This window comes from Centrocercus urophasianus, unplaced genomic scaffold (assembly GCF_019232065.1).
Source record: "Centrocercus urophasianus isolate 14NV4802_14NV808 unplaced genomic scaffold, USGS_Curo_1.0 seq_11, whole genome shotgun sequence".
Classification (NCBI taxonomy): domain Eukaryota; kingdom Metazoa; phylum Chordata; class Aves; order Galliformes; family Phasianidae; genus Centrocercus; species Centrocercus urophasianus.
The window spans coordinates 57,831,444-57,857,161 of NW_024884253.1; the positions used below are offsets into that span (position 1 = coordinate 57,831,444).

The 25,718-nt window shown below is 38.1% G+C and overlaps 1 protein-coding gene across 5 annotated transcripts; it reads right to left on the minus strand.

Annotated features, from left to right (window-relative positions):
* Nucleotides 1-27: 27 nt before the first annotated feature.
* On the minus strand, nt 28-25,391 carry LOC122172001. 5 transcript variants are annotated; one of them, XR_006172141.1, is made up of 18 exons: nt 25,336-25,391; nt 24,898-24,984; nt 21,537-21,605; nt 21,116-21,146; nt 19,427-19,486; nt 18,901-18,981; nt 18,051-18,187; nt 16,419-16,541; nt 15,026-15,068; nt 13,791-13,910; nt 12,844-12,976; nt 11,437-11,482; nt 11,086-11,145; nt 9,181-9,288; nt 7,437-7,533; nt 6,299-6,499; nt 2,720-3,766; nt 28-1,377 (listed from the first exon to the last, which is right to left on the minus strand). XR_006172141.1 is itself a non-coding variant. In XM_042839960.1 (18 exons), exons 2-17 carry the CDS (start codon nt 24,946-24,948, stop codon nt 3,687-3,689), a joined length of 1,440 nt encoding a protein of 479 aa, XP_042695894.1. In that variant the 5' UTR covers nt 24,949-24,984; nt 25,336-25,391; the 3' UTR covers nt 28-1,377; nt 3,646-3,686. The 5 variants fall into 5 exon arrangements, 4 of the variants coding, with proteins under 4 accessions (XP_042695894.1, XP_042695893.1, XP_042695892.1 ...); XM_042839960.1 differs by having other exon boundaries at nt 3,646-3,766; XM_042839959.1 differs by having other exon boundaries at nt 28-2,855; nt 3,646-3,766.
* Nucleotides 25,392-25,718: the final 327 nt, after the last annotated feature.

Sequence of the window (25,718 nt, forward strand, 5' to 3'; positions counted from 1 at the left end):
TGAAACATTAACAATATTGTGCTCCATGAGAATATTTTTAATTATGTTTCTAAAATGAACTTAGGTAGTAACATTTCCTCTCACAAAAAAAAACAAAAAACAAGCAAAAAATAACCCCAGTATTTGCATTTACAAAGTAGAAAAACACTTAGAAGAGTAATTTCAGTGAAGGCAAGGCAGTCACTATTAGCATTTCAGGTTTCACATATAGTACCATACTTTCAGACATACTGTATGCATTATGTACATTGATACCTAGATCAAATTCACAAGATGGCCTGCTGCTTCAAAAGGGATAACCAATTCATTACTGAGAAAGACAGTCCTAGAAAAAACAGGAAGAAAAACAAGAGGAAACTAGCAATAGAATGAGACATTGGCTTTAAATTGTGCCAGGGTAGGTTCAGGTTGGATATTAGGCAACATTTATTCTCAGAAAGAGTGGTAATGCATCAGAACAGGTTGCACAGGGAGGTGGCGAAGTCACCATTCCTGGAGGTGTTCAAGAGAGGTGTATATGTGGCACTGAGTGTCATGGTTTAGTGGGCAGGGTGGGGATGGGTTGGTGGTTGGACTTCTTTTCCAACCTTAAATGATTCTATTTTATAAGAGCAGAACGTTTCCAGAACTATAACAGAGCTCATTATAACCTATACCTACTAAGCCTTCTGTTGCACAGTCAAAATTTTCCATTTCCTGTCAGTTCACCTGTGAATATCATTCTCTTTTCCAGTTTATACTTTCTAAGAGATGTTCTTCAATTTTGTTAAAGACAATTTCCCCAAAGCTCTCTGATGCCTCAGTAAAATATGGTGAACATAAAGCTGAAAGAAAAATCAATTCCCACTTGGTGGGTGTAATTTTTCTCGTGTCTCAGTGATATTGTAACAATCAATGTATAACATCATATACAGTCAGTAATATTCCTTAAGTATCATTGATACAGTGCCTTTTTTTTTCCTTCTCTTTTAAACCACACAATTCTGGCACAAGTTAGATGTTATCCTTAAAAATAGGTTCTGGAATAGGTATACAGTTCTATTTTTGTAGTAGGTATACAGTTTTCTGTTAGTGTGAGAACATACCAAGCCATCACAAAACATTGGGAGACAGAACAAACAAAATAATCTAGCTCTTTTAGAGCCTGTATTTGCACCAGAAAAGAAAGCTTTAAAGGGAGATTAATTGTACAACTGAATGTGCTAGGTTAGACATTCTTTCCGAAAACATTTCCAGAAGAATACACTTAGTCATTTTTGCATTTGCTATTTTGTCTTTGAGAAGTACTGGCACTCAGCAGCACATCATTCAAACCATTCTATATCAGTGTGCTATGGATTCAGAAGTCTTTCCATTTTCAGCATGTGCTTAACGGACCTGAGGAAAAAGAAATGCTTAAATCCAAGGAATTCCCCCTTAATTTTATTTCCAGTAGGAAGGATTTCACAGCAAGTGAAAAAAGAAGCTGTTCCAAAGATGGCCATTTACAATAGCTGAATAGTCTATTATTTTAATTAATAGAATGTTCCACACTATGAAAACAAAAACATGAAGCTGCTATTATTGCAGATACTTCAGGAAATTATTTGTATTCCATGTAAATTCTAAGATGCTTTTACTGATCAAGCACATCTTCATCAAGTAGACATGAACACTGTCCCTATTATAGTGAAAACAAGAGCTACATTTCCACCTCTGTTTCTGATGAGAACATATTTAAAGGCATTCCAAAGATTTTTCACTATTACTTTAAAGCAGTAAATGTTTTGTGTTTTCTTTAACTGTCAATGAACTGTTTTCATTCCTAACTAACCATACACCTTAACTGCTGCTTTCTTTGTTACCTTATTTTTCATAGCATCTTGCATTCCAGGATGCGAAGATGTGAAAACACAAAGATGAGGACTCTCAATTTCATCCAGATGTCCAAAAACAGTAAGTTAACATTAAAAGGTTTGTTTGCAATCTGGCTCCACCATGCCTGTATCAGGCCAGCTTTTGACTACAATGCTAAAGAATTTTAATTAGAAGCAATGAATGCTACTCAGGAAGCAAAATTGACCCACACAATTTAATTTTTTTAAATTCTTTTCCCCAAACATAAGTCTGTAACCATCCAAAACATTTTTCTATCATCCTACAAAATTAATAGCAGCTAGCAGACAGAATCTCTGTCTATATACAGTAAAAAAAACTGTAACTATAGGTTAAAAAAAAAAAAACAAAAAAAAACCACCTCACTTTAAAAGAGCATGAATTGAAAGACAGTATAAGCCAGCTTTCACTTCATGCTTATAGTGGTAAAATAAGAGAAGACAAAAGATTCTTTCACTATCAAGTCAGCATTTCTTAAGTATACTCTGGTTACATCTCTTGAAATATATCTGTGAATTTGCAAGCAAGTCAACCTCTGCTGAGTTTGCTAACACTTCCAGTTAACTCCTCTCCAAAAGTTACCTATAATCCATGCACCTAACTCGGAATTGAACTGACAGCACTGTTTTGTTGTAGTTTTTAATCTTTATCGAAAAACAGGAGACCAATTCATAATCTTTACATGGGAGGATACCCCTAATTTCAATAGCCTTTCAGTATGGCCTTGCAGCCACAGGGGATAATTTGACTGTTTGCTGTAGGATGCATTTGTACTGCTGACTGCTGTAGTGGAAGAAAAGGTTATTAGTAGTCAACACAGATTCATGCTTGACCAATCTGGTACCTTTCTATGATGTAGATGGGCAGATGGGGGAGAGCAGTGGAGAGGAGCACTACAGAGGAGCTGGGTGTCCTGGTGGACAGCAAGCTGGCCATGAGCCAAGCAGTATGTCCTTGTGGTCAAGGAGGCCAATGGGATCCTGAGGTACATGAAAAAGAGCATGGTCAGCAAATCAAGGAAGGCTCTCCTTTCCATCTGCTCTGCCCTGGTGAGGCCACATCTGGAGTATTATACCCAGTTCTGGGTTCTCCAAGAAAGACAGGGAACTTCTGGAGGGAGTCCAGTGGAGAGACACAAAGGTGATAAGGACCTGGAGCATTTCCCTTATGGGAAAGGCTGAGAGACATGGGACTGAGAAGAAAAAACTAAGGGGGACCTTATCAACACTTATAAATATCCAAAGGACAGAAGTCAAGTGGGTGGGGCCAGGCTCCTTTCAGTGGTGCCCAGAAACAGAACAAGGGGCAGTGGGCACAAACTGGAACACAGGGAATTCCAAACAAACATGAAGGTGACGGAACACTGGAGAGGTTGTGGAGTCTTTTTCTCTGGAGATATTCAAGACCCATCTGCATGACTTCCTGTGAAACCTATTCTAGGGAACTGCTTTAGTAGACTAGATGACCTCCAGAGGTCCCTTCCAACCTCTACAATTCTGTGATTAACTCTTACAAAGAGCCTTAAGAATCAATAAGAAAAGATCAGACTGCTAATATGCAGTATGTAAAGATATTTAGGAAAGTAACGGCTACTCATTTAAAAATAGAGGCCAATGTGAAAGGAAACAACATTAAATTTAACTTTTCCATATAGAATAATAAGAATTTCAAAACCAAATTATTAATTAGAAGAACATCATACAGTATTTGGATATAGCAAAATCAGCTACATTGAGTTCATATTAAGCAAAAGAATGATTTAAAACTTACAGAAAGTAAACAGTGCAATATTAACTCTGCTAACTAGCATGTCAGTGTGTGCTGCCATTGCTTGGTCTTCTCAGAGTCCCACTTTCAGTCAGGATCTTCACAACGTTTGGAATATCCATTCCTTTGTCAAAGGTAAAGCAAAAAAAAAAAAAAAAAAAAGGAAAAAGAAACTAAATGCTTTGATAATACAATATTTAAAAGCACAAGTGATAGTAAAACATTTAGACTGATGACATGAGTTTGGAGCCCTTATTAAGTGAGAAATACACTGTTACTAACCAAAATGCACTACATAATTGCCTAGAAACTGTAAACCATATACCTATGAACAGCTGCACTGTTTCAGTTAAGGGTATGTCTATCCTCCTCAAGTCTGTTACTGATTTTCAAAGATAACAGAATCACAGAATGGTTTGGGCTGGAAGGGACCTTTAAGATCACCTAGTTCCAACCCCTGCTATAGGCAGGGACACCCTCCCTCCAGACCAGCTTGCTCAAAGCCCCATCCAGCCTGGCCTTCACTGCTTGCAAGAGGGGGCATTTACAGCCTTACTGGGCAACCTGTTCCAGTGCCTCACCACTCTCACAGTAATGAATTTCTTCCTAATATCTAATCTAAATCTACCCTGTTACAATTTAAAACTATTTCCCCTTGTCCTGTCACTGCCTCTATGGTTGTTAATTAGGAAGGCATTACCATAAGTGCTCTGTTTTATCACTGTACCAGTAAGACAATGGCCTCTCCAGAGCACGAGCAAGAAGTTTATATTGCTCTGATGAAAGTGATGGCCATTACTGTGGGGGAGGGAGGAAAGTAGTATAAGGGACAGCTCAAGTGGTAAGAACCACTCAGTGACCAGTGGTACAAAACACTAAGGGAAGAATAAGAACAGGGCAAGTATGTCTGAAATCTGGTGGATTGTAAGAAAATTACATTCTCCCAGCCTCAGTTCTTCTTTAGAGCAGGCAATTTCCAAGTCTGCTATGACAGACTTTTCAGTATTGCTTGGTGGGTCTCACACTGTCTGACTCAGGTGACATTTTAATAACCACAGCATCCATAGATCATCCACCTACTGCATGAAGACAACGTTGAAATTGGGTTCTCTCTATACTCTAAGTTTAGGAATCTGTTATTTCCTATGTCTTTTGATCCATAATTGCTATTTCCACCCATGCATGATTTTAAAGATCACTTATAACTTCAGTAATCTCTTTTTCAGGTGAAAAGCAGTTCTAGTTTTCTATTGTTTCTTATTTAGAAAATGTTCCCATATCTTGCTGCCTTCTCTAAACCTTTGCAGCTCTACAGTCCTTGATATGATGTAAGGGAAATGGAACTGCATGTTCTATTCCAGATATATACAAAGCATGTGTATACACAACAACAAAATAATGACTCTCATCTTACTTTTCACTCTTTCCTTAATTCTTTATACTCAGTTTGTTCTTCTGATTAGTAAGTTGTTATTCCCACTCTCTAACGAGGAGTATTTTAACTTCTTCAGTCAATCAACACTTTAAATGCCTTGAATAATCACAAAATTTTGTCATCCAGATACTCATCCTTTTTCCAGGTCACTTAAACAGCAAAGAGATTAAGTACAGGACTACAGTTCTACTGGGACCTCCTCATTTGCTATCTGTTTATTTTTTAAAGAATGCAAACACTTCCTTCTTTTCCCATAGCCACTCAGTTCTGTTTGAAACCTCTGATCTATCAAAAATATCTATGAAAAGCTCCCTGGAATTCCAAACTGACTGTATGAACTGGATAATCTTATCTGACTCCTTTGCTGTCCCATTTCAAACATCTGCAGGAAGTCTATATGGACGAATTTTCTTCTTCATCTCTAACACCATCACCCTGAGTGGATCATTTATCCAGGTGCTCACTAAATTCCACCCTGCTTTTCTAAATAGTTTCTATTCACCTCTCCAACAGAAGGTGGTATTTTCAAAGACCTCCTAGATCCCTGTACTGCCTCTGCACAGAACAGAATTAACTTTCTCAGCAGCCCATGTGGTGCTGTGTTTTGGATTTGTAGCTAAAACAATGTTGATAATATGGCAGTGTAATTGCTCTTGCTAAAGACAGCTTTCACAAATGCCAAGGCTTTCCCATTTTTTCTCCACTCACTACACTTCCACTGAGTAGGCTGAGGGTTGGCAAGAGATTGAGAATGGACACAACCAGGACAGCTTCCCCGACCTGGCCATAGTGATATCCCACACCATCCAACATCATGCTCAGCAATAAAAATGGGTGGAGATGAGCTGGGGGACGTTGCTCCTTTCCCCCACCCCCTTCTGTCACTTAAGAAACTGTCCCAAAATGCCTACATTGATTTACCAGTTATCACATAAATGAGATTCATTTTTTACCTAATAACAGTATACTTGATTTTAGTTTACTATTTTTTACCCTGAGGATGTTACTGTGCATGAATGAAAAAACAATTAGAAAAAAAAGTCTGTGTTTAACATCTATGTGAAGGGGCAGCCTAAACTGGCTCCTGTAAAAATTAAAAGGGAAAAAGCCTCCCCAGTATCTCAAAGTTCTTTGCCCCATATAATTATTAACATTTCACAGAGCTAAAATTGTTATGTACATTCTCACACACATTTGTGTCTTCAAGTATACATGAAATACCTCTGAAAGCTGGATTTGTAGCTGCTATTTTATGTAGAGTAGCAGTAACTTCCTCAACATTCATATTTCTCACGCTGTTCAAAAATTCAGCAGTGACGTTGTTCTCATATGCTGTGTCCAAAGAGCCAGTTGAAAAGTTTTGCAGTTCATCTTCCTCATTTATTGATAAGGACCTTTTAGCCGATCGGCTGCTTGAATTGTCTTAAAGAAAAAAAAAAAAAAATACTGTTTTTCAGCTAGAGAAGATTCTGAAGGCTCTTCATTACTGTTATCCAAATAGAGCTTTTCAAAACAAACATTTCCAGTCTAGCATAGCAGCATCATCATTAATAAGGCCTGCATTCAACTTCATTAATAACATTTTCACACAACCGAAGAGTCCGAAATGATTTCCATTTACAGCAAATCCTGAAGGAACATAGGTGGCAGGTGGGTGAAAACTCCTTGTGTTATCACTTACAAAAAGCAACTAAGAGTTCAAATTCTTTCATATTGCAAGTAATTGCAATTTTTATTATTAGCACCGTATTAACTGAGGTCTCAAAAGTTCAGCTTTACTGAAAACTGCCACTGTATTGAAAAAAAAATGATACGAAATAGATACACTAGTACTCTGGGCATTTTTATCTCCAAATTTAGGACAGTAATTCCAATCCTCTCACAGAAATCCAAGATTTTTTTTTTAAGGCTTATCAGAAGCACTGAAGTCAGGCAGTGGAAACATGCAAATATTAAACAAAACTTTCCATAACTTTGTTTATGCTACCATCTTGCTTGGACTAGACCTGCATTAAGCCTCTTCTCCACCAAAAACAGAAAAAGATGTGCCAAAAAGACCAAACAAAACAGAAAAGCTATACTTTGATAGCCTCTTTAGAAAGAGCTGCTTTTAGGAAAATAAGAACTGATCACACAATTAGAGTAAGATGAATGCTTATTAATAGGCTGCCTTTTCTATACGTCTGTAGAGTATGAAAAAAAACCACCAAAACTATTAATCTAAATTACTTGGCTTTATTCTGCTTTTAAGCTCTACTTTAAGAGAAGCAGAAAATAAAAGCAGTTTTCTGGAATTTAATCTTAACTAGTGTTCTAATATTTAGATTAAAGCAATTTAAGAGTGTTATGCTAACATTACCAGTATCAGAATCACTAATATCTGCCGAAGTCAGCTCAGATTGTTCTGTAGAACGTTCCAATGCTTCTTCTCCATTACATTCATTATCTAAGAGGTCCTACAAGTTTGAAAAAAGTTGTGTTCAGCACTTCATCAAAATAAAACCCTAAAATGACAAAATGCTACACTTTAGTGACCACAAAAACAGATGAGACATCACAAATTTGAAAAACAAAAAAGTTATTTGAAAATAACGTAGCTGGCATTGAACTTCTATGCACACATTTCTCATGGCATCTGTCTATATCTAAAAAACACTATGTATTGCCAATTGTTGCTTATGGAACCAATTCTCAGCCTGCCAGATTAAAAAAGCAAGTATTTTAAACTCCAAAGATAATAAATAAATAAATAAATAAATAAATAAATAAATGTCTGTTGAAAGAAGTTCAGGACATGGAAGTGTTTTCTAGGGTCAATTTATTTTATTTTTCTATAGCTGTTGGGCTAGAAGTTACACTTCAAAACAATCAAGTTCTAACTGAACTATCAGATTTTGCCCTCTTTACATATGAACATAAAAATCTTCTATGAAAGAACAGCAGGCATAAGATGAACGTAAATTTATTAAGGAAGTTAAAATGAGTAAATAATGGGAATTACAGGCATGAAATTCATCTTGGAGAAGTACTGCCTTTTTGAGGCAGCAAGAAAGTAGTAAAGATAGAATATCACAAGGAAAGAAACATTGCAATAGCATTCTGAACTAATTAAGGCTTTTGATGACAAAGCAAAACAACTGCCATACACTTTTTTTTTTTTTTTTCTGAATCATATCCTCTCTGATTCTCTACAACTTGTTTGGCTGATACTTATGTGGCATTTTCCTCTTAGCCTCTCCTTTTTAAATAAAGAAGTAGTTATGTAGCTGGAGTACCAGGAGTAGCTGCTGTGGCAAAGGAAAATTTTGTTTGACTCTGAAATTCCATCAGAAAAGTCAAGAGGCAAAAAGGGCATGGTTTCCAATCACAGATATGTTCACTGGATTACCAACAAGAGGACAGTTCCTACCATCCCTCTTGGATGTCAGTGTGGAGTCTGAATGTTACAATTTCACGTAATACGAATGGGAGAAACATGGGATACAAATGATTACCACAACAAACTCAGAGAAGAATTCAAGACACCTTCATATTGCGCTTATTTAAAGACAAGTCAGTCAAAAGCAAGAACAGAACAGCAGGAGGGACTGGGTTTCTGATAATACAGCAATAAAGAGAACTCAAAAGGAACAGCCTAAGAGTAGGAGCAAACCAAAAATTGTATAAGGAAGAAAACTGATATCAGTAATGTTAGATTATACATTAGTGAATGAAATGCAGGGCAAGGCTGGGAAAGGAAATATAGAACAAGATTGTCAGGGAGGTCAGAAGAGATGAGAAAACCAATGGTTGGGATTAAAAAGGAGTGAATTAGAAGAAAAACTTAGATGCAAGGGAAAGCATGGGAAATATGGGCTAAAATGCATTTTGGCTTCTTCACAAAATATTAATTTTAAAAGCACCTTTGAAGACAAGCACTGAGACTACTCAACTGAAAACCTGCAAGTTTATCCTGTCATGACTTCAAAAATTCTTCAAGCATAAAACAGTCAAAATTTTCAATGCATCTGCCATGACAATTTTAACTATAAGTAAATTATCTGTAATAACAAAAATGCCTCATCACATGAATCTACAGATTTGAAGAACCAAAACCTCATTACTTTTTTTGATGCAGCTTGCTGACGATATTCCACCAATGCATCTGTGAGAGTCTGTGTGACTTTTAGGATAAAAGCAGCATCATCTTCATTCAGTATCTCAAAACTTTGCTGGAAAAAAAAAAAATAAATCACAACTCAAAAATGTTTTCCTTCGAAAGATACAAGTATCAGAACATACAAACAAATCCTGAAAGAACCATTTCATTTTTATATTTCTATTCTCCTGTCAGGTATGGCTGTAGTTACAAGGTAAATAAACTTTCTATTTCCCAGAAACCACAGTGGGAGGGAAGAAATGGGAGACGGTCCTAACAGAAGACTGCAGCAGCTATCCAAAACAGTCATTTGAAAAGAAATAACCCTAGAATGTTCCTCGAAAAACATGCAGGAAAATGCTTTCCCTTATGCAGGAAAACCCTTTCCATGTTTTGATCTCTTCTTGAGCTATTTGCATTTAAGTGAATGTATACAATTTCCTCCCTGAGGCCAGATAGATTTTTCCTCAATTAAAAACTATGCAGTAAGAATAATCACTGAAAAAACTGGGAATTATTGCATGATATTGTGGGAATCAAATGTTGTTTCTGCATTAGAATTGGATATTATTTTTATTTCATGATCTCTGCTATCGCAGTTTTTTTTTGGGGAGTCCTTCTACTTAACTTGGGGAAGATCTGATAGTTTACATCACTTATCCTCTAGACGAACCTTCCCAGGAATACACACTCTATATAGGTGTATATATATATATATATATGCTGTCATACACACTGCAAGAATATCCTGCACCAGATCAAACCAGAGAACTAGTCATGGCCTGCCCGACGAAGCGCCTGAAGAGACATCGGAAGGCCTGGCATCATCCCCCAGTGCTCTTTGTTTAACGAAGGCTTTAAAGAAAATCACCACATCAATACAAGGAGAGCACGGGACATCTTGGAATCAACAGGATGGCTGCTGACTGACACCAGATAACAAATAAATTAACAAGTAAATAGCAAATGTAAACCTTCCGATAAGATTGTGAACCTGGAGTACCCAGCCAGAAACAGGGAAGGGGGGAGGCAAGGGGGAAAAAACAGGGTCTAAAGGCTGTCATGTTGTGTCCATAGGCGCGCTCCTGTTTGCGGGACGCCCGCCATTGCAATCGCGAATAAAATCTGCTTTTATCAGAGATACCGTCCTGACAAAAATTATTTGGATATTTCCACCAACATGAAGAACAAGTCCAGAAGAATCATTAGAGCAGATTAAAGCAAAAATCAATAGAAACAGATAATGCAGTCTGTGAAAACAGGACTGTAAATGCTAACACTGCACAGTTTGCAGTCGCAATCCCAACAATTCTCCTCCTGTTGTCAGAGGACAATCATGCTAAGAAAGAAGATGCACTACTAGAAAGGTACAATCTTTACAGTTTCGCTTTTAAAAGGGAAACGTGTATAGATATACAGACACACATAGGTACACACACGATAAATACTGCTTGAATTGTCACGCAGTAGTTGACTCACACTAACTACTGTTAAAGATACACATTGAGTTCTTAGTGATGCTTTTAACAAAATCACCATTTCCACCACTTACCACTCCTGATACGAATGTGTAAACAACACACGTTTTTGACAACTCAGAACTCAGCTGTTCTGCCAAACTGTTTTACAACCTGAGGAAATGGAATTTATTTATTTTTATTTTCTAAGTAAAACCACATTTCATCCCTTGAAAACAGCTTCTTCCCTTTGTTCCTATCTCAAATATTTTAGTAGCACTGATTACCAACCAACTACTAGATAAGATCTTGATATTGACTAATTGCTAATCAAAATGAGTAATTTTTGAGCACTCAGCAATTCTGTGAATTTTTCAAAAATGACATTGCAAGCCTTAAGATGTAATGCTTACCAGGTAACTCAGCAGTTCTTCCTGACTAGTGAATTCTTCAGCAGCTGCTGCAGATGCTTGCTGTTTAACATAAACAACATCTATTAGGTGCACTATTTAGAACTGAAATAATAATTATTATGGTTATTCTAGATGCTTGCTCTAATTTAATTGTGTGCTTGTACAGAAAAATGTGCTTTCACAACAAAACCTGAAAAAATATTTTTAAAGTTTTGCATAGTAACTCATGGGTAATTTGTTGTTGATAATATTATTAATTTGAATAAGCAAAAGCAAACAACATTGCCATATATTAATTATTATCCCAACTATGTGTAAACTGGAACAATCCATTAATGAAAAAATATTCACCTCAACTTCCTCGTTTTCTTCTTGCAGTTGTATATTGGTCTCACATCTTTGGATAGAAAACATATGCTATTTCTTTTGTTATATTAAATAATACACACAAACACTCACATGCACACACAGATTCTCCACATGGTTGATCTATCAAGCAATTGATAATCAGTTTAAATTATTGACATACTACACTTTGAAAGATGTCTCTGAAAGGTTATCGTTCCCTTGCATACATTTCAGAGGGCCCAGATATCACTATAAAGATTAAATATATATATATATGTATATATGTATATAAAAATATATATATGTACATATATATGTATATACGTAGCATTTTATAGAAATACTGGACATACAAAGACTGATCTGGCTTAAATTTATTAACCCGTATTTGCATGGTTCTGCAATTACAGCCTTCCAAGATCATGATCTCCAAGGATACCCATTGGTGCCTGGTGAAACCTAGATGTGAATGCCTGAGATATTAGCTCTCTGTATGGGAACTGTTGAGTCATGGCCTGAACCACTGATGGAGCACCTGGGGAAAGGACCCAGTCAGCCCTGGGAGCACAGGTGAAGGCAATTCAGCTGTGTGACTGGAAGGGATGGAGCCTGGCTGCACCTCTCTTAGACCTCATTTAAGGGCTGACTGCAGCTGGGGAAGGATCTCTTTCTGGAGATCTCCCCTTGGTGAAGCTTTCTTCTGTGAACCTGGACTGTTGTAATATGGGGGAGCAATCTTCTTCCCTTCTTTTATAGCACCTCTCTATTGCACTGGTCCTTCCATCATCACACCTTTGTTGTAATGCTTTTCCTGTGATATTGATCTGTCCGTTCCTTGCTACACTCCTTATTTCTGATGTTTTTACAAACTGATTTACTCTCCAGATTAAGAGCTACTACGGTCCTTTCAAAACCTGACAAACATGAAGATTCAAAAACATGGACTTGAATTTGTTAATTAATCCTTTTCCTTAATGTCTGCCCCAGAGGAAGACGAGAGTCTTATAGAAAGACATTTTTCCTTTTACTGTGTAACAATAAATAAGCAGAAGGTGCCAGCTCTTCATGGCTGATAGATATGCAACCAGTTTAAAGTTAGGAAACAGGGGATTTTTAAATCACGAGGGGAATGTTGTTCTTTAATTTGTAAAACAAAGTTTGTGTATTAAGAATAACACCGTTGAAAAGTAATCACATCTAGAGGAAATATGAGGTAAATTTACATATTTTCTATTGATAAGTGAAGCTTACAGCCATGCACACACTTTCAGAAGACGTGCATTCTACTACATTAGCACCCACTCATTCTTCTCAGTACACTCCATGCAAATCCACTGTAGACAGTCATCATCTAGAGCATTTCCCTTCAAGTAATTTAAGGAGTTCAGGATTTATCTGATTTTGTTTTACTTTTCAGAACTGCTGCCTTCTTCGGTGAGGTTGCCTTTAGTGCTTTCAACAGCCGTGTTCGTTCCAACCTTCTCATCTGGTATTGCCTGTTCTTTCTGACAGTGTTCCTGCTCCTCTTGAACATTCTTTTCTTCTAAAGGCAATAAAAAACTGTATATTTAGTAACAGTTTTCCAAAATTCTAACTTAAATATTCCTTGCTTGGATTTTTTTTTTAAAAGCAATATTAATGAAATCTGAAGGTATAAATAATCTAAAGAAATAAAATCAAAACCAGAACCTAAATATCAAATACTTGTGCTTCGTGGCTGAACCAAGTCTATAATTCTGACCAGAAATATTCGGAATGAAAATAAATAAAATGTATTTAGATGGTAGCCCACTTCCCCCTCTGACATTAAGTTTACGACAAGCAGTATCTTCTGACATGGCAGGACTTCTTCCATTACATGGCATTCACTAATTTTAACACTTAATTCTGTTGTTTTCAAGAAAATATGTACTAGTCAGACATTTTACATGATCAAATATATACATATCTACTTTACTTTCTTTTTATTCTTCTTGTGCCCTAAACAGTATGGCCTGCAGCTTGTCCCAGTTTTTTTGTTTTTTTTTTAATCCCGACACTGAAGTGTGTCAAAGTGTGTTCAGTATGTTCAAAAAAGAACCTGGGCCCCTTGCTCCAAAAATAAAGTAAAAACAGTTAAAAGTTCTGCTTATGAATTCCGTTTCTGTTCTAACATAACCAGCTACAGCAATTTTAAGTAAACCTGGACAGTTTTCTTCACTAGGATTATTCTTTCTGCCTGCCAGACCTCAAACCCCACACGCTGTGTAAATACAACATCTACAGCAGAGCATTGCTATTAAAACCATAAACAAGTACATACCGAGTAAATTCATGCAGTGGTACAAGTTTAAAAAACAAAACCACTGTTCTCTGACCTTGAATCGGATCTGGCAATTTTCCATCCTTATTTTTACAGTCTATTCCTTCTTCATTACTAAGTGATGTATCCACATGCTGAACTTTAGCTTTTGACGGGCTATCATCTGCATTAGGATCTAAACAAACATGTTTGAAATGTAGCAAGATGGACTTGATATAAGTTAAAAGAAAATTATTTATAGTAGTTCTGAAAGTTCACCTGAACTGTAACCAGCACTATTTCTGTGTATTACTAGCTATAAATACAAATAAGTTTGTATGCATTATTATGTGACAACATATAAGATACTAACTAAAAGCTTTAACTATTTTATACCCAGGCTATAACTACACACAGATCTCTTTCTTAAAAGAACTAAATACTATAATACATAGCAGAATTCTATACCAGGTGCAAAATTAGACTCATTAACTGAAAGGATTCTGAGTAGGATTTAACTTATTTCAAAGCTCCTATCTAGATTTGAAATGGATAACTTTCCTTTTCAGAGCATGACACTGCTAATTGAGATCATGATAGAAATCATCTCCACATTACTTCCATATTTTACGATACAGTTTACATATTAATATGCATTAAGATTAGTACATTAGTTTTAATCCAAGTCTCCAAGCAAGTCCAAAAAAACAGAGTTGTGTAACAATTCTTATCCATTTCCTTGAACAGCACACAACTGCACTGTCTGTCCGCCCTTGTTGTGGACAGTTGTGGAATACTAAACTGAGTGGAGAAGTCTCACAGACACCATGTTCCTACAGCTTCCTGAGCACCAATGGCTGGTAGGACTGAAGGCTTTCTTCCACAGGTAAGAGACTTACACCTGGCTTTTTGGACTGCTTGGTAAATGTACACATTGAGCGCCAGCCTGCTCCTTCTGCCTAGTTCCCCAAAAAGCCTGTAAGTAGCTACTAGAATTGTTACCAGGTAAAAATATATATATGTTTCTGCAAAACGAGGAAGACTTTTTAGTTTTGTGGATGAGGGGGAGAATGGAAAGAAGGAGAGAGAATGCTGACATAAATAACAGGTCTCTCTAGTAGCTCATGGAGAAAAAAAAAGCTGTTCATCTAACAAATTTTCAGTATAATAGACCTTACAAAACACAGCTAACAACATTTCACATAAGCTCATTCTGACCAAACCTTTCGACCCGCCCTGAAATAAAGCTGTTTCAGAACAAGTTTACCCAAGTCAGAAATGTACGGGTTACAACCCAGTGAACACACTTACATTCTTGCCATCTTTTCCTGATTACTGGAGCTTCTATAACAACCTAAAAATACAAATAATTATTGCAAATTATAAATTAAAATGATATCTAATAAAATAGATATTATAATTACAACAAATAAGACCCAGTTACGTTGGATATTTTGCAGATTAAATCATATATATTGCATTAAATAGTTACTGTGTATTGGTTTGACCAGTAACATTAAACACAACAGTGTAAAACACTGAGTAGACATTCAAATAAAATATAAAATAGCTGGATTATGAAAGATCAAATCAAATAAAAATATCAAATACCAAATTAATAACAGGTTATGCACTCTATACTTCAAACTTCCTTAAACCAATGATGAACTTGTTATGGATGCAATTCAACTGTTCTGTTTTTAATGTGGGTTTTTTTTTTTCAGAGACAATCTACAGCATATCTGTATTATATATAATTCTATATGCATCAAGAAAAATCTGAAAATAAACATATACATGTATATTATTTCCACAATCATGCCGGAGAAGCATTAATCACATTATGTCGGTTTGCTTGCAAACAATAATATCCTGCGTGCAAACAAATTCCATATGTAAGAATCTACAACTTTGCCAGAAGCCAGACCTTGCATAATTTAACAAGATTTGGGTCCTGTACAAAGACAATACTTATCAGCATTATTAGCTCTTGCCAAGAAGCACTGCTTAACAAGGATGCTGCTGACAGACACTGAAACCAGTACGAATTTAAGGCATAGCATAAAGACTGATAAGTATCTCAATCAAGTTTTTTTAAAACTTTATTGTGGTATAAACAACAACTGAAAGCAATATGAAGACATCTTCATAAGAACATGATTCTAACAGGAATGCCTCACAACAGTTTACACTCATGGTGCTCCTACGAGCACCATGCCATTGCTGAGAACCTCAAACCCACCTGCAAACTTCCACTCCTTACTCACTTTTTAAAATCTGATTCTTTTGTCAACAGCCACAGGATGCTAACAAAGCAGAAACTCATTTGTGAAAATATAAAAAGCAGTTTCCCAGCAACAATGAAACAAGTTATTTTGCACATGCAATTGGGAATTAATTACATATCAATATAGATATAGATATTCTGGATGTTGTGCTCCACACAGCTGTGTTTCTGTAGGCTCGGGTAGCTCAAATACTCTTTCAAACAAGAGAAATACTTATGATGAGAATGACCAGTAGAAAATTGCATCCAGGATACTCTCAAAAGTAATATTAAGAAGATAAAAGTACTTCTAATAAATGTTAAAAGGAATTTTAAAAAGTTTTCCTACCATGCCAAGCATATCCACCCATTATAAAAGAAATAATTTTCAGTTTATTTATAATTGTATACATTCTGAAATTTCTTAAAGAAATGTACCTTTAATTGTTTTCTTCCTTCCTTCTTCTCAATTGTTAATGCAACTTGCCTGACTTTTCTGTTCAGTTCAGAGCCTTTACCCTTAACTTCATCAGATTCTGCTATCTCAGGATAGTGTTGTTTCTAGATAAATAAGGAAATGGAAATCATGACGTCACACTTTATCCCATGCAACTTTTTCAAGCTTTGCAACAGCTGATGCTCATAGGAGAAAAATCAATTTGTGTGCATACAAAACAGAAAGTATTAAAATGTTTAAGTACATAATTGCAGAAAAACTGGGAGGACCAAGGCCAAATCTTCTGCTCAAAGCAGGCTCAACACTCAAATCTGAACTGGTTGCACAGAGCTTTGTCCATTTGCTCTTGAAAAGCACTGGAGACAGAGATTCCATGATTTTTCTGGTCTGTCTGCTCTGATATGTTTGACTGTCCTTGTAGTGAAAATCTTATGTCAGGCAGGAAATTTCCCAGCTTGAATTCACATTCGTGCCACGCATCTCCACAAAGGGCTTGATTCTGTCTTATTAACAACCTCCTATGAGGTACTGAAGGACCAGATTCTCCTGTAGCTTTTTTTTCTCCAATCAGAACAAATCCAACTACCTCATCTTCTCCTCAAAGGAGGAGTGCTTCTCATCTTGGCAGCCCTCCACTTGCTCAGCCTCATCAGTAACTTTCTTGTTTGCAGGAGCACAAACTGTATTCTAGATACATCCTAAGAGATAACAAGAAAAGGGAAATAATCACTTCCCTTCATCTACTGGCTGTGCCCTTATTAGCAACACTGAGTTCACTGTTAACATCCATTGATGCCAAGGTACACTACTTAGTCATCTACAGATGGCCAAGGCCACAAGGACCTCTAGTTCTCATTCAGAACTAGCCTGTCCCACTAAGGCTAATCCAGCCCAGGTATGAATTAAATATTATCCTTGCTGAAGCATTACTACTATGTTTTATAGTGTTTAAGAATATAACATAGATGCAGTAAGCTTCAGAACTGAAGGAAAACAGTTCAAAGCTAACAAGAAATACAAGAGCTAATTGCATGAAAACCATCAATACAAGTCTCACGGAGCATATCCAGCTGAGTTAATGAACAAGACCAGCATGATGTATAAGAAGATCATCATTGCAGAACCAGTGCAATATGTCTCATAACATTAGCTTCTGAAAGATGGAACAATTTCTTCATTGGTCCAGTTCTTTAAAATAATTTTAATGTTTATAATATTAAATTAAATATTATTATTTTATTATATTATAAAAATTTATCATATTAAATTAAATCACACTAAATAAAATATTATTAATTAAAAATCTACTTGTAGTCAATTACAGTGATGGATCTTGTTATTGGTGTTGCTGGCCAAACAAAATAAAATGAGCTGACAATTCAGTGTCAGCAACTCCCAGGTGTACCTACTGTTGATGAGCTGAATTCTAAATCAATTTTTTAGAACATAAACTAATTTGCATGCTTACAGCATAAATACATAAAAGCTTTTATAAGAAAATAACAGCCTAAAAACATGTTTTTTTTAATAAAAGATACAATTTCCAATTTCTCTAGTTAAACAAAACAAAATCTACAACGACAAAACAAAAGTATTTTAAAGTAAAATCTTACCAGGTACGCCAGTCTGTGCTTGGAGCCACAAACATGCATGAACATGTTGCTCAGTCCTGTTTTACAGTGGCACAGTTGACACTCATAGAGAAAAGGAAAATTATCTTTTGATCGATATTCAATTATATAATTAAGTCCTGCATTGATTTATTAGAAAAAAAAAAAAAAGAAAGAAAGTTTGGAATTGTGATGTTTTTTGAAACAATGTGTTCTATATTTTGGAGCTTAAGAAGCAAATAATCAGTGCTAGCTACAAAAAAGATACTAAAGGAAACTGTCAATACTGCATGTCAAACACATGAATTTAGATTTTCAAAGCTACAAGTTATTCTATCTTCTGGCTGTCTTATCTTCTAGACTTCTTCAACATCAAAGACAAAAAATGTCTTTAAGATGCCTTATGTCTACCACACAGAACTTGACACAATGAAAAAAAAAAAATTAATAGAAACATAAAAAAAAAAAAAAAGGACTCAGAAATGAATCTATTTCTCTGTACATTTTAATATATGCCCCTGTAGTTATTTTTCCTGTCCATTCCATTCTCCCCTTCCTCCTCAGGATGAGCCACTACATCAGAAAAAAAACAGAAAGAAACTGACTTAAATGAGTTTTACTATCATTCCACCTTAGGCTGTTTCTAGACCACAAAAACATTCCATGTTAAATCCAGTAATGCAATAATGCTGTCACTAAGATGAGTCCCTGTCATACCATAACACTTTGCATCAATGTACACTCAGAAAAACTAGATAATGTATAATAAAGGCTTACATTTAAAAAAAGAGCCCAATATTCTTCAAAGATAAACATCATACAAGCAAGCAATTACACTATTGAAAACTCTCACCAAGTGCAGGTTCTGAATCTTTACATGTATTAAGCTGTTCTTCCAAGGTCTGTCCATGATACCTTTCTGGCTTAGCTTGCACTGTAAGATAAAATTGCTTTCATGTAATCTCACATTACAAACTCACCAGTCAGTCTTCATAGTCTCAAGTCAGGTCACAAAACTCCAAAATGAAATGAAGTCCTCACTCCAACCTCTGGCCCAGAGAACACCTGCTAAGTAATTCACACATAAATGAATCCCTGCTTATAATGGGCCCTACATCACAAATCAAGTCAGCTATCAAGTAACATAACCCTAAAGTCCTATTTGCACTTTCTATAATATCGAGCTTGCAAGTATTGTTCTAAGTGTTATCATAAAATGCACTGCAGATCAGAAATAGAATTGATAGAAATGAACTCCAAATGACCTTCTGTGGTTCAGACAGCTGCACCTCAAAACATTTTCTTTTGCCTATTTCTTTTTTTTGTTTTTTTTTGGCGGGGGATGGTGGTAGGTATAGAAGGGCATTAAGCATTCTTACCGTAACCAGGAGGTTTCAGAGGTGCTTTCACTCGGTCCCCTGTACCACTTGCAGTTTTAACTAAAACACAAACCAAAACTAAACTAAAAAACCCACAAGTGAAAATTACAATGTGATGTTTTTAGCAAAAAAAAAAAAGAAAAAAGAAAAAAAAGACAATACAGATTTATACCAAACAACAGCACGTGTCTTTATTAACACAATGAAGCAGGCAGAGGAAGACCATCTCAATCATTAGCTATCTCACAGCACAGGGATAAGCACATACCAGAAAATTAAATTCTTAGAGAGTAGCTTGAATTGTAAGTAATTTTGGCCGTAATTCAATTTACATAGAAGGCAATCTGCAACAAGGGAAAAGTCCGACTGATTCTCTGCAATGCAAATATCTCTTATTTTATAATTAACAAGCTTCAAGTCATAAATTTCACGTCTTCTTGATCTAATACATCACAGCTGTTCGGTTTAAGTCCACTGAACTTGAGACAATTAAACCTCTTGCCTCCCAGAGTACTTGATTCAGCCCATAGCCATCCTACCTTTTTTAAAAGCTCTGCAGCTATCTCCTCCCCAGCCAGATATTTTTTCTGTCTGCATATGGCACCTGATAGGAGCTGCAGAACCTTAGGAAAACTACAATAAAGCAACAAACTCATAATATGAGTTGTGCACTGTACAAAGCTGTAAATATATTTTGGTGCATCACAGAGTAGCAGAACATCTATAGGTAGGCCCTCGTTCCTAGTGGAACTAGACCAGCACATAAAAAACTGGAAAAGCTTTAATGATAAATTAAACCTATTAAAGTCCTTTGCTTCAGCTAATTATTAAGATCATAAAATCATAGAATGGTTTGGTTTGGAAGGGACCATTAAGATCACCCAGTTCAAACCCCCTGCTATAGGCAGGGACACCTCCCTTTCGACCAGGCTGCTCAGAGCCGCATCCAATGCTTCCAGGGAGGAGGCATCCACAACCTCTCCAGGCAACCTGTTCCAGTGTCTCACCACCCTCACAGTAAAGAACTTCATCCTGATATCTATTTTAAATCTGCCCTCTTCCAGCTCAAAATAATTTCCCCTTGTCCAGTCACTACCTGCCCTTATAAGAAGTCCGTCCCCAGCTTTCCTGTATGCCTTTACAGGTACTAGCAGGCTACTATAAGCTCCCCCTGGAGCCTTCTCTTCTTTAGGCTGAAGAGCCCCATCTCTCTCAGCCTGTCCTTGTAGGATAGGTGCCCCATGCCTTTTCATCATCTTCATGGCCCTCCTCTGGACCTGCTCCATGTCCTTTTAGCATTGGGGGCCCAGAACTGGACACAGCACTGAGGGGTTAATAAGCTCTTTTATAAACCAAATAAAAAGTGTGCATTGAGCAGGTACATGGTTTGGGAAGCATGATTTTTTCAAATGTATTCTAAATCTTGAAGATCTCAAATTCTCTGATGTTTCTCAAAAATTAATGGAGGGGACCGTCAGTATTGCAGCCAATTAATCTTAATAAACTTATTTCGTATTATTATTATTTTTTTCCTGTAGGATTATACAGTTAAATCACTAAAGAACACAAGATAGGTCTCAAAGCACAAATCTCGAGAAAGTCTTTTTTTCCTTTTTGTTCCTCTAAATTGAGACAGGCTGAAAGGAACATCTATAAATAAAATAGGAAGTAAAAAAATCTTGCACTTACCAATGCCATGAGCCTTCAGGGCTTCTTCAACCTAAGTCATCAACCACCAATGAAGGAAAAAGTCACTCGTGATTCAAAAAATAGCAATGTTGAAGTTTCATTGTTAATAAAAGAAGTTAGATTAACACTAATACTCTAGATTACCTCAAGAAAATTGTATTACACTCAAAAAAAGATAACTAGGCAAAAATAAGTACATTATTTAAATATTTCCATTCTGGACTTATTAACAGTCCTATATTCTCCAACATTCTGATGTATTCTGTTTCCTAATCCACAATACAAGGCACAAATTTTTATACACCTTTTCTGATGTTATTAATGTACAAAAAAAAAAAAAAAGAAAGATTTCAAAGCCGTATTCTACTGTCAAGTAAATCTAGAAAATCTGACATAAGGTGCAGTGAAGAACTGGCCTTACCTTCTTGTGCTTGAATCCAAGGAAGTGAGTCTGCAAGTTTAATGCGGAAGCACACCAGATTTTGCAAATCTAGGTTAAAGAGCAGAAGTATTTCTAGCACTGCACGTAAGCCAGCAGAAAAAAAAAATAATAATGCTTTAGAACAAAAACACAAGTTCAAGGCTCTTAAATTGCCAGAAACTTTCAATCCATCTGCTGCATCTACAACTTCCTAACACTTAGCTCCTGACATGCCTATGACTCTTCATATTCCTGCTCCTTGAATCCTTTTAAAAGGATAGTTCTGTGTTCCTGATCTTCACTGAGCTGGCAAAAAAGTGACACAAGAGTAAACCAAAGTTGACTGCTTTATTGTAGAAAATCACCAGGTTTGCTGGGTCACACTACAGGGCGACTGTAAATGAGCAAAGAATTGAGTTGGGCTTGAGGAAAGGCAGGAGCCAAAGCACCTGAGAGATGTGGGTATGTGGCTTAACACTCAAAGTCTGGTGACCACAGTGACAGGGTGAGGCCTGGGGTGAAACCAGAAGAGCAACCACACCTCTATATCAATCACTCCTACATTTCTTTAATTAACAACACAATAAGATTAATTAGTGTCCTTCAGCACAGGATATGTGACCCAGTCCCAACTCCTAGCATAAATCTAGTCCCTTTGGCAACAGTTTGTTGAGATGAGATGCTCTGTTTTCTTGAGCGGAATGATGGGTCGGTCTGTGGAATATGGCCCAGACAGAGCCTGCTGAAGAAGGGGAGAGGTTGTGCAGGACTGGAGAATAGGTCAGGGTGTACGTTCTGTAGCTGCCCTCTGATTGATAACAAGAACTGTCCCTTGCCATGCAGGTTGGATAAGGCTGTAAGCTATGCCTCTGTTACACCATTCCCTCCAACTGCGTCCATTTACCTTATCTATGCCTAACCACGTACAGCCCGGTACTCAAGTCAAGGGCCTGAGTTATGACCAGAAGTTATCAAGGAAAAGTGAAGTGCCACCTCTGGCAAAAACATGGCAACCATAAAACCCTGTGATAATTAACCTAGGAACAATCCTTCACATTTTAGGGAACTGAAAATGGGGTATTAAGGAACCAATGGAAGTTGAACCAAAGGAAGAATGGAAGTTCTCCGCTTTTCAGCAAAGTCAACCCCTGCTTATATCTCATGTATGCAACAGCTTCCTCAGAATTTGATAAATTGCTTTGGTGCACTTGATCTGTGTCAGTGAAGTGCACCATAGTCACTGTCTTTTTGCTGGGTACAACAAACCAGAGAATGGGGTGGGAAACTCACTCATTCTTCTTTCCCCAATGGCAGGCACATCTGTTTCAGCAAGGACTTGCACTTCTGTTACTTTGCAGATGATACCCAGGTGAATTGTTAATACAGCTTAATTAACGTCTAGCCTTAAGATATTTAGCATGAATGCAGCTACTGTATTTATCAACAGCACTACTGAATCTGCTTAATACATTGCCTATATAAACTATCAACCACTCAACTTTGCAAATCTGTTTCAATAAAAACCCCTGAGAGGTTTTAACAGGCATTTGCTGTTTACTGACTCTGGTCAGGGCAGTACATAATCCTTTGGACAAAAATGATTGACCAAGCCTGGGATTAAGATGGGGCCTAGCTGCATCCAGACTCCTCTCAGAGAAGGAACTTAAAGAGCAAAGGGGGACCTTTCTGAGACTTTTGATGCAACAGAAGAGCTTCCCCAACTAACCAAGCATCATATATTTGTTTATATACCTGTCCTCTTAAGCACAGAGATCTATTTTGGACAGGCAACTCCTATTACAACTTCTTGAACATCATTAATAGCAATAACCGATTTTAAACTAAGAAATGATGCTTGTGTTAACATGTTCTGTATTTGTAGAACACGTAGCAGCAAGACCTCACAGTTATTGTTACTTGAGATTCTGAAGTTCATAGCAGTCTCTGAAAATATCAACTGTTCAAGTTTGGAAAAATAGTGCAACCTTTAAACTTGTAAGCTTGTAAGGATCACATAAAGTGAACAATATGGAAAAGAAAACACACAGAAAATGCAAGAACATTAAAAAATGCTACTCGGGAAATCTGATGTGGGTTACAAATGGAAATACTTCATAACTGAGTAGAAGAGAGGCAAACCAGCAACCTAGCACTGCCAGAAGCCAGAGTGAACACAGCTATTGTTTTCACTGGTATTTGCAAGGAGTAGAGTTGGCACGGGAATTGAAAATCCCTTGTCTGATTTGAATTCAAACCAACAAACCTCAGCAAGTTTTTTCAAGATACTAAGAAATGGCAAATACATTTGTAACGAGGAAAGATAACAGCAAGATAACCTGCATCACCAAGCTTTAGCTAGAAGCTAAAGACACTTTAGTCTCTCATTTACTGCCAGACCCCATGTACTACGTGCACTCCTAGCAGGACATCATTACAGAATCACAGAATATCCCCAGATGGAAGGGACGTGTAGGGATCATTGCGTCCATCTCCTGGCTCCACACAGGAACAGATTAGGTTGTAGATGCCCCATCCCTGGAGGTGCTCAAGCCAGATTGGATGGGGCACTGGGCAGCCTGGTCAAGTATTAAATGGGGAGGTTGGTGGCACTGTCTGTGGCAGGGGGGTTGGAGATTCATGATTCTTGAGGTCCCTTCCAACCCTGGCCATTCTGTGATTCTGTGATTCTGTGAACACTCAAAACTCAAGCCTTATGTCTGAGAGTGATGTCCAAACGCTCCTTGAACTCCAGCTGCCTGGGACTGTGCCCACTGCCCTGGGCAGCCTGTTCCATGCCCACCACCCTCTGGTGAAGAACCTTTTACTAAGGCCTAAACTGACCCCCTGATGCAGCCTCATGCCATTCCCTTGGGTTCTGTCATTGGTCAGCTACAGATCTCCTCCTCAAAAACGAATTCACCACATAAACAGGAAATACTACAGGGGGTCAGTTTCAGGAAGCCCATTGCTAGCAGCAAGTAAACACAAGAAACACGGGCATTGCAATGCAGCACTGTCCTGAAGACCCCACCAGTTGTACTAAATCACTGATCTACACTGATTTTCACCAGGCAGTGCATGCCAGCCTTCAGCCAATGACTGTGTACTAGCATCAAGACGTTTCCTTCCAAGAGAGGAAGTAAGTGAGGAAAGAAGAATCCGTTTCAAAACATGGTCAAAGATTTCCAAGAAGAAAAATAAGCAAACACAACCTACTGGTTCTGCACCAATTTTGTTCAAGATTACAAAAAAAAAAAAAAAATAGGAAACAGAACTCAGAACACTGCATACCCTGTTCGGTTCAATTTTGTCTAGCACAGTTACATGGCATTCATTACAGTTCTCAGCGAGCAACACTTACATTGCAGTAGAAAGGGTTCACCTGCTTCTTTACCTCTGCCTCGAGATCCATAGCTGCCCTTTAGGTGACACAGGAGCTCTGGGAAGACTACAGAAAGACGGCAAGCTGTTATTTCAGCGCCAGGAAACCATCCGCTCCGCGCATCCGAGCCTTACGCATATTCCAATTTTAACTCGTCCTCAGCGGCATTAAGCCCCTAAACCTCCGGCCTAACGGCGGTATTTTTAGCTCGAATGCCACGGAAAGAAGCAGTTCTTCCCCCGAAGCTTCCTTTGAGAGGCACAAAGCCCCCAGAAGGTCACGCGCGCCCCCGAAGCAGAACAAAGCCGAACTACTCCCAACGTCCCCACGTTCCTCGAGGCCGAGAGGCGGCTCCAGAGCTCGAGAGGTCTCGGCCACGCTTCCTGGTGGGGACGGTGCCCGGGACCCCGGTCTTACCGCCGGCCCGACGGCGCCTGCAACCGGTGCGGCGCGGCCGCCTCCTCCCGCGGGGCCGCTCGCGCTCAGGCGGCGGCCGAGCCCCGGCTCACCGCCTCCCCCGGCGGCCGCTGGGAGCGCTGCTGAACGGCCGCCGGGCGCTGTCGGAGGTAAAGCCCGGCCAGGGGCCGAGCTCCAGCGTGGCGTGAGGCGTGAGGGGCTGGGGTGTAGCCGGGTTGCGAGCCCCCTCGGCGCCTTGCGGCAGCGCCGCGCCCTCCCCGCGCCGCGCCTCCTCGCCGCCCCGTAGGGCCGCCGGCTTGCCCCGCGGGGCCGCGCCCGCTGCCCGCTTCCTCAGGGGAGAAGGCGATCCAGCGCGGGCTTTGCGGGGAGCCGCGGAGCGGCGG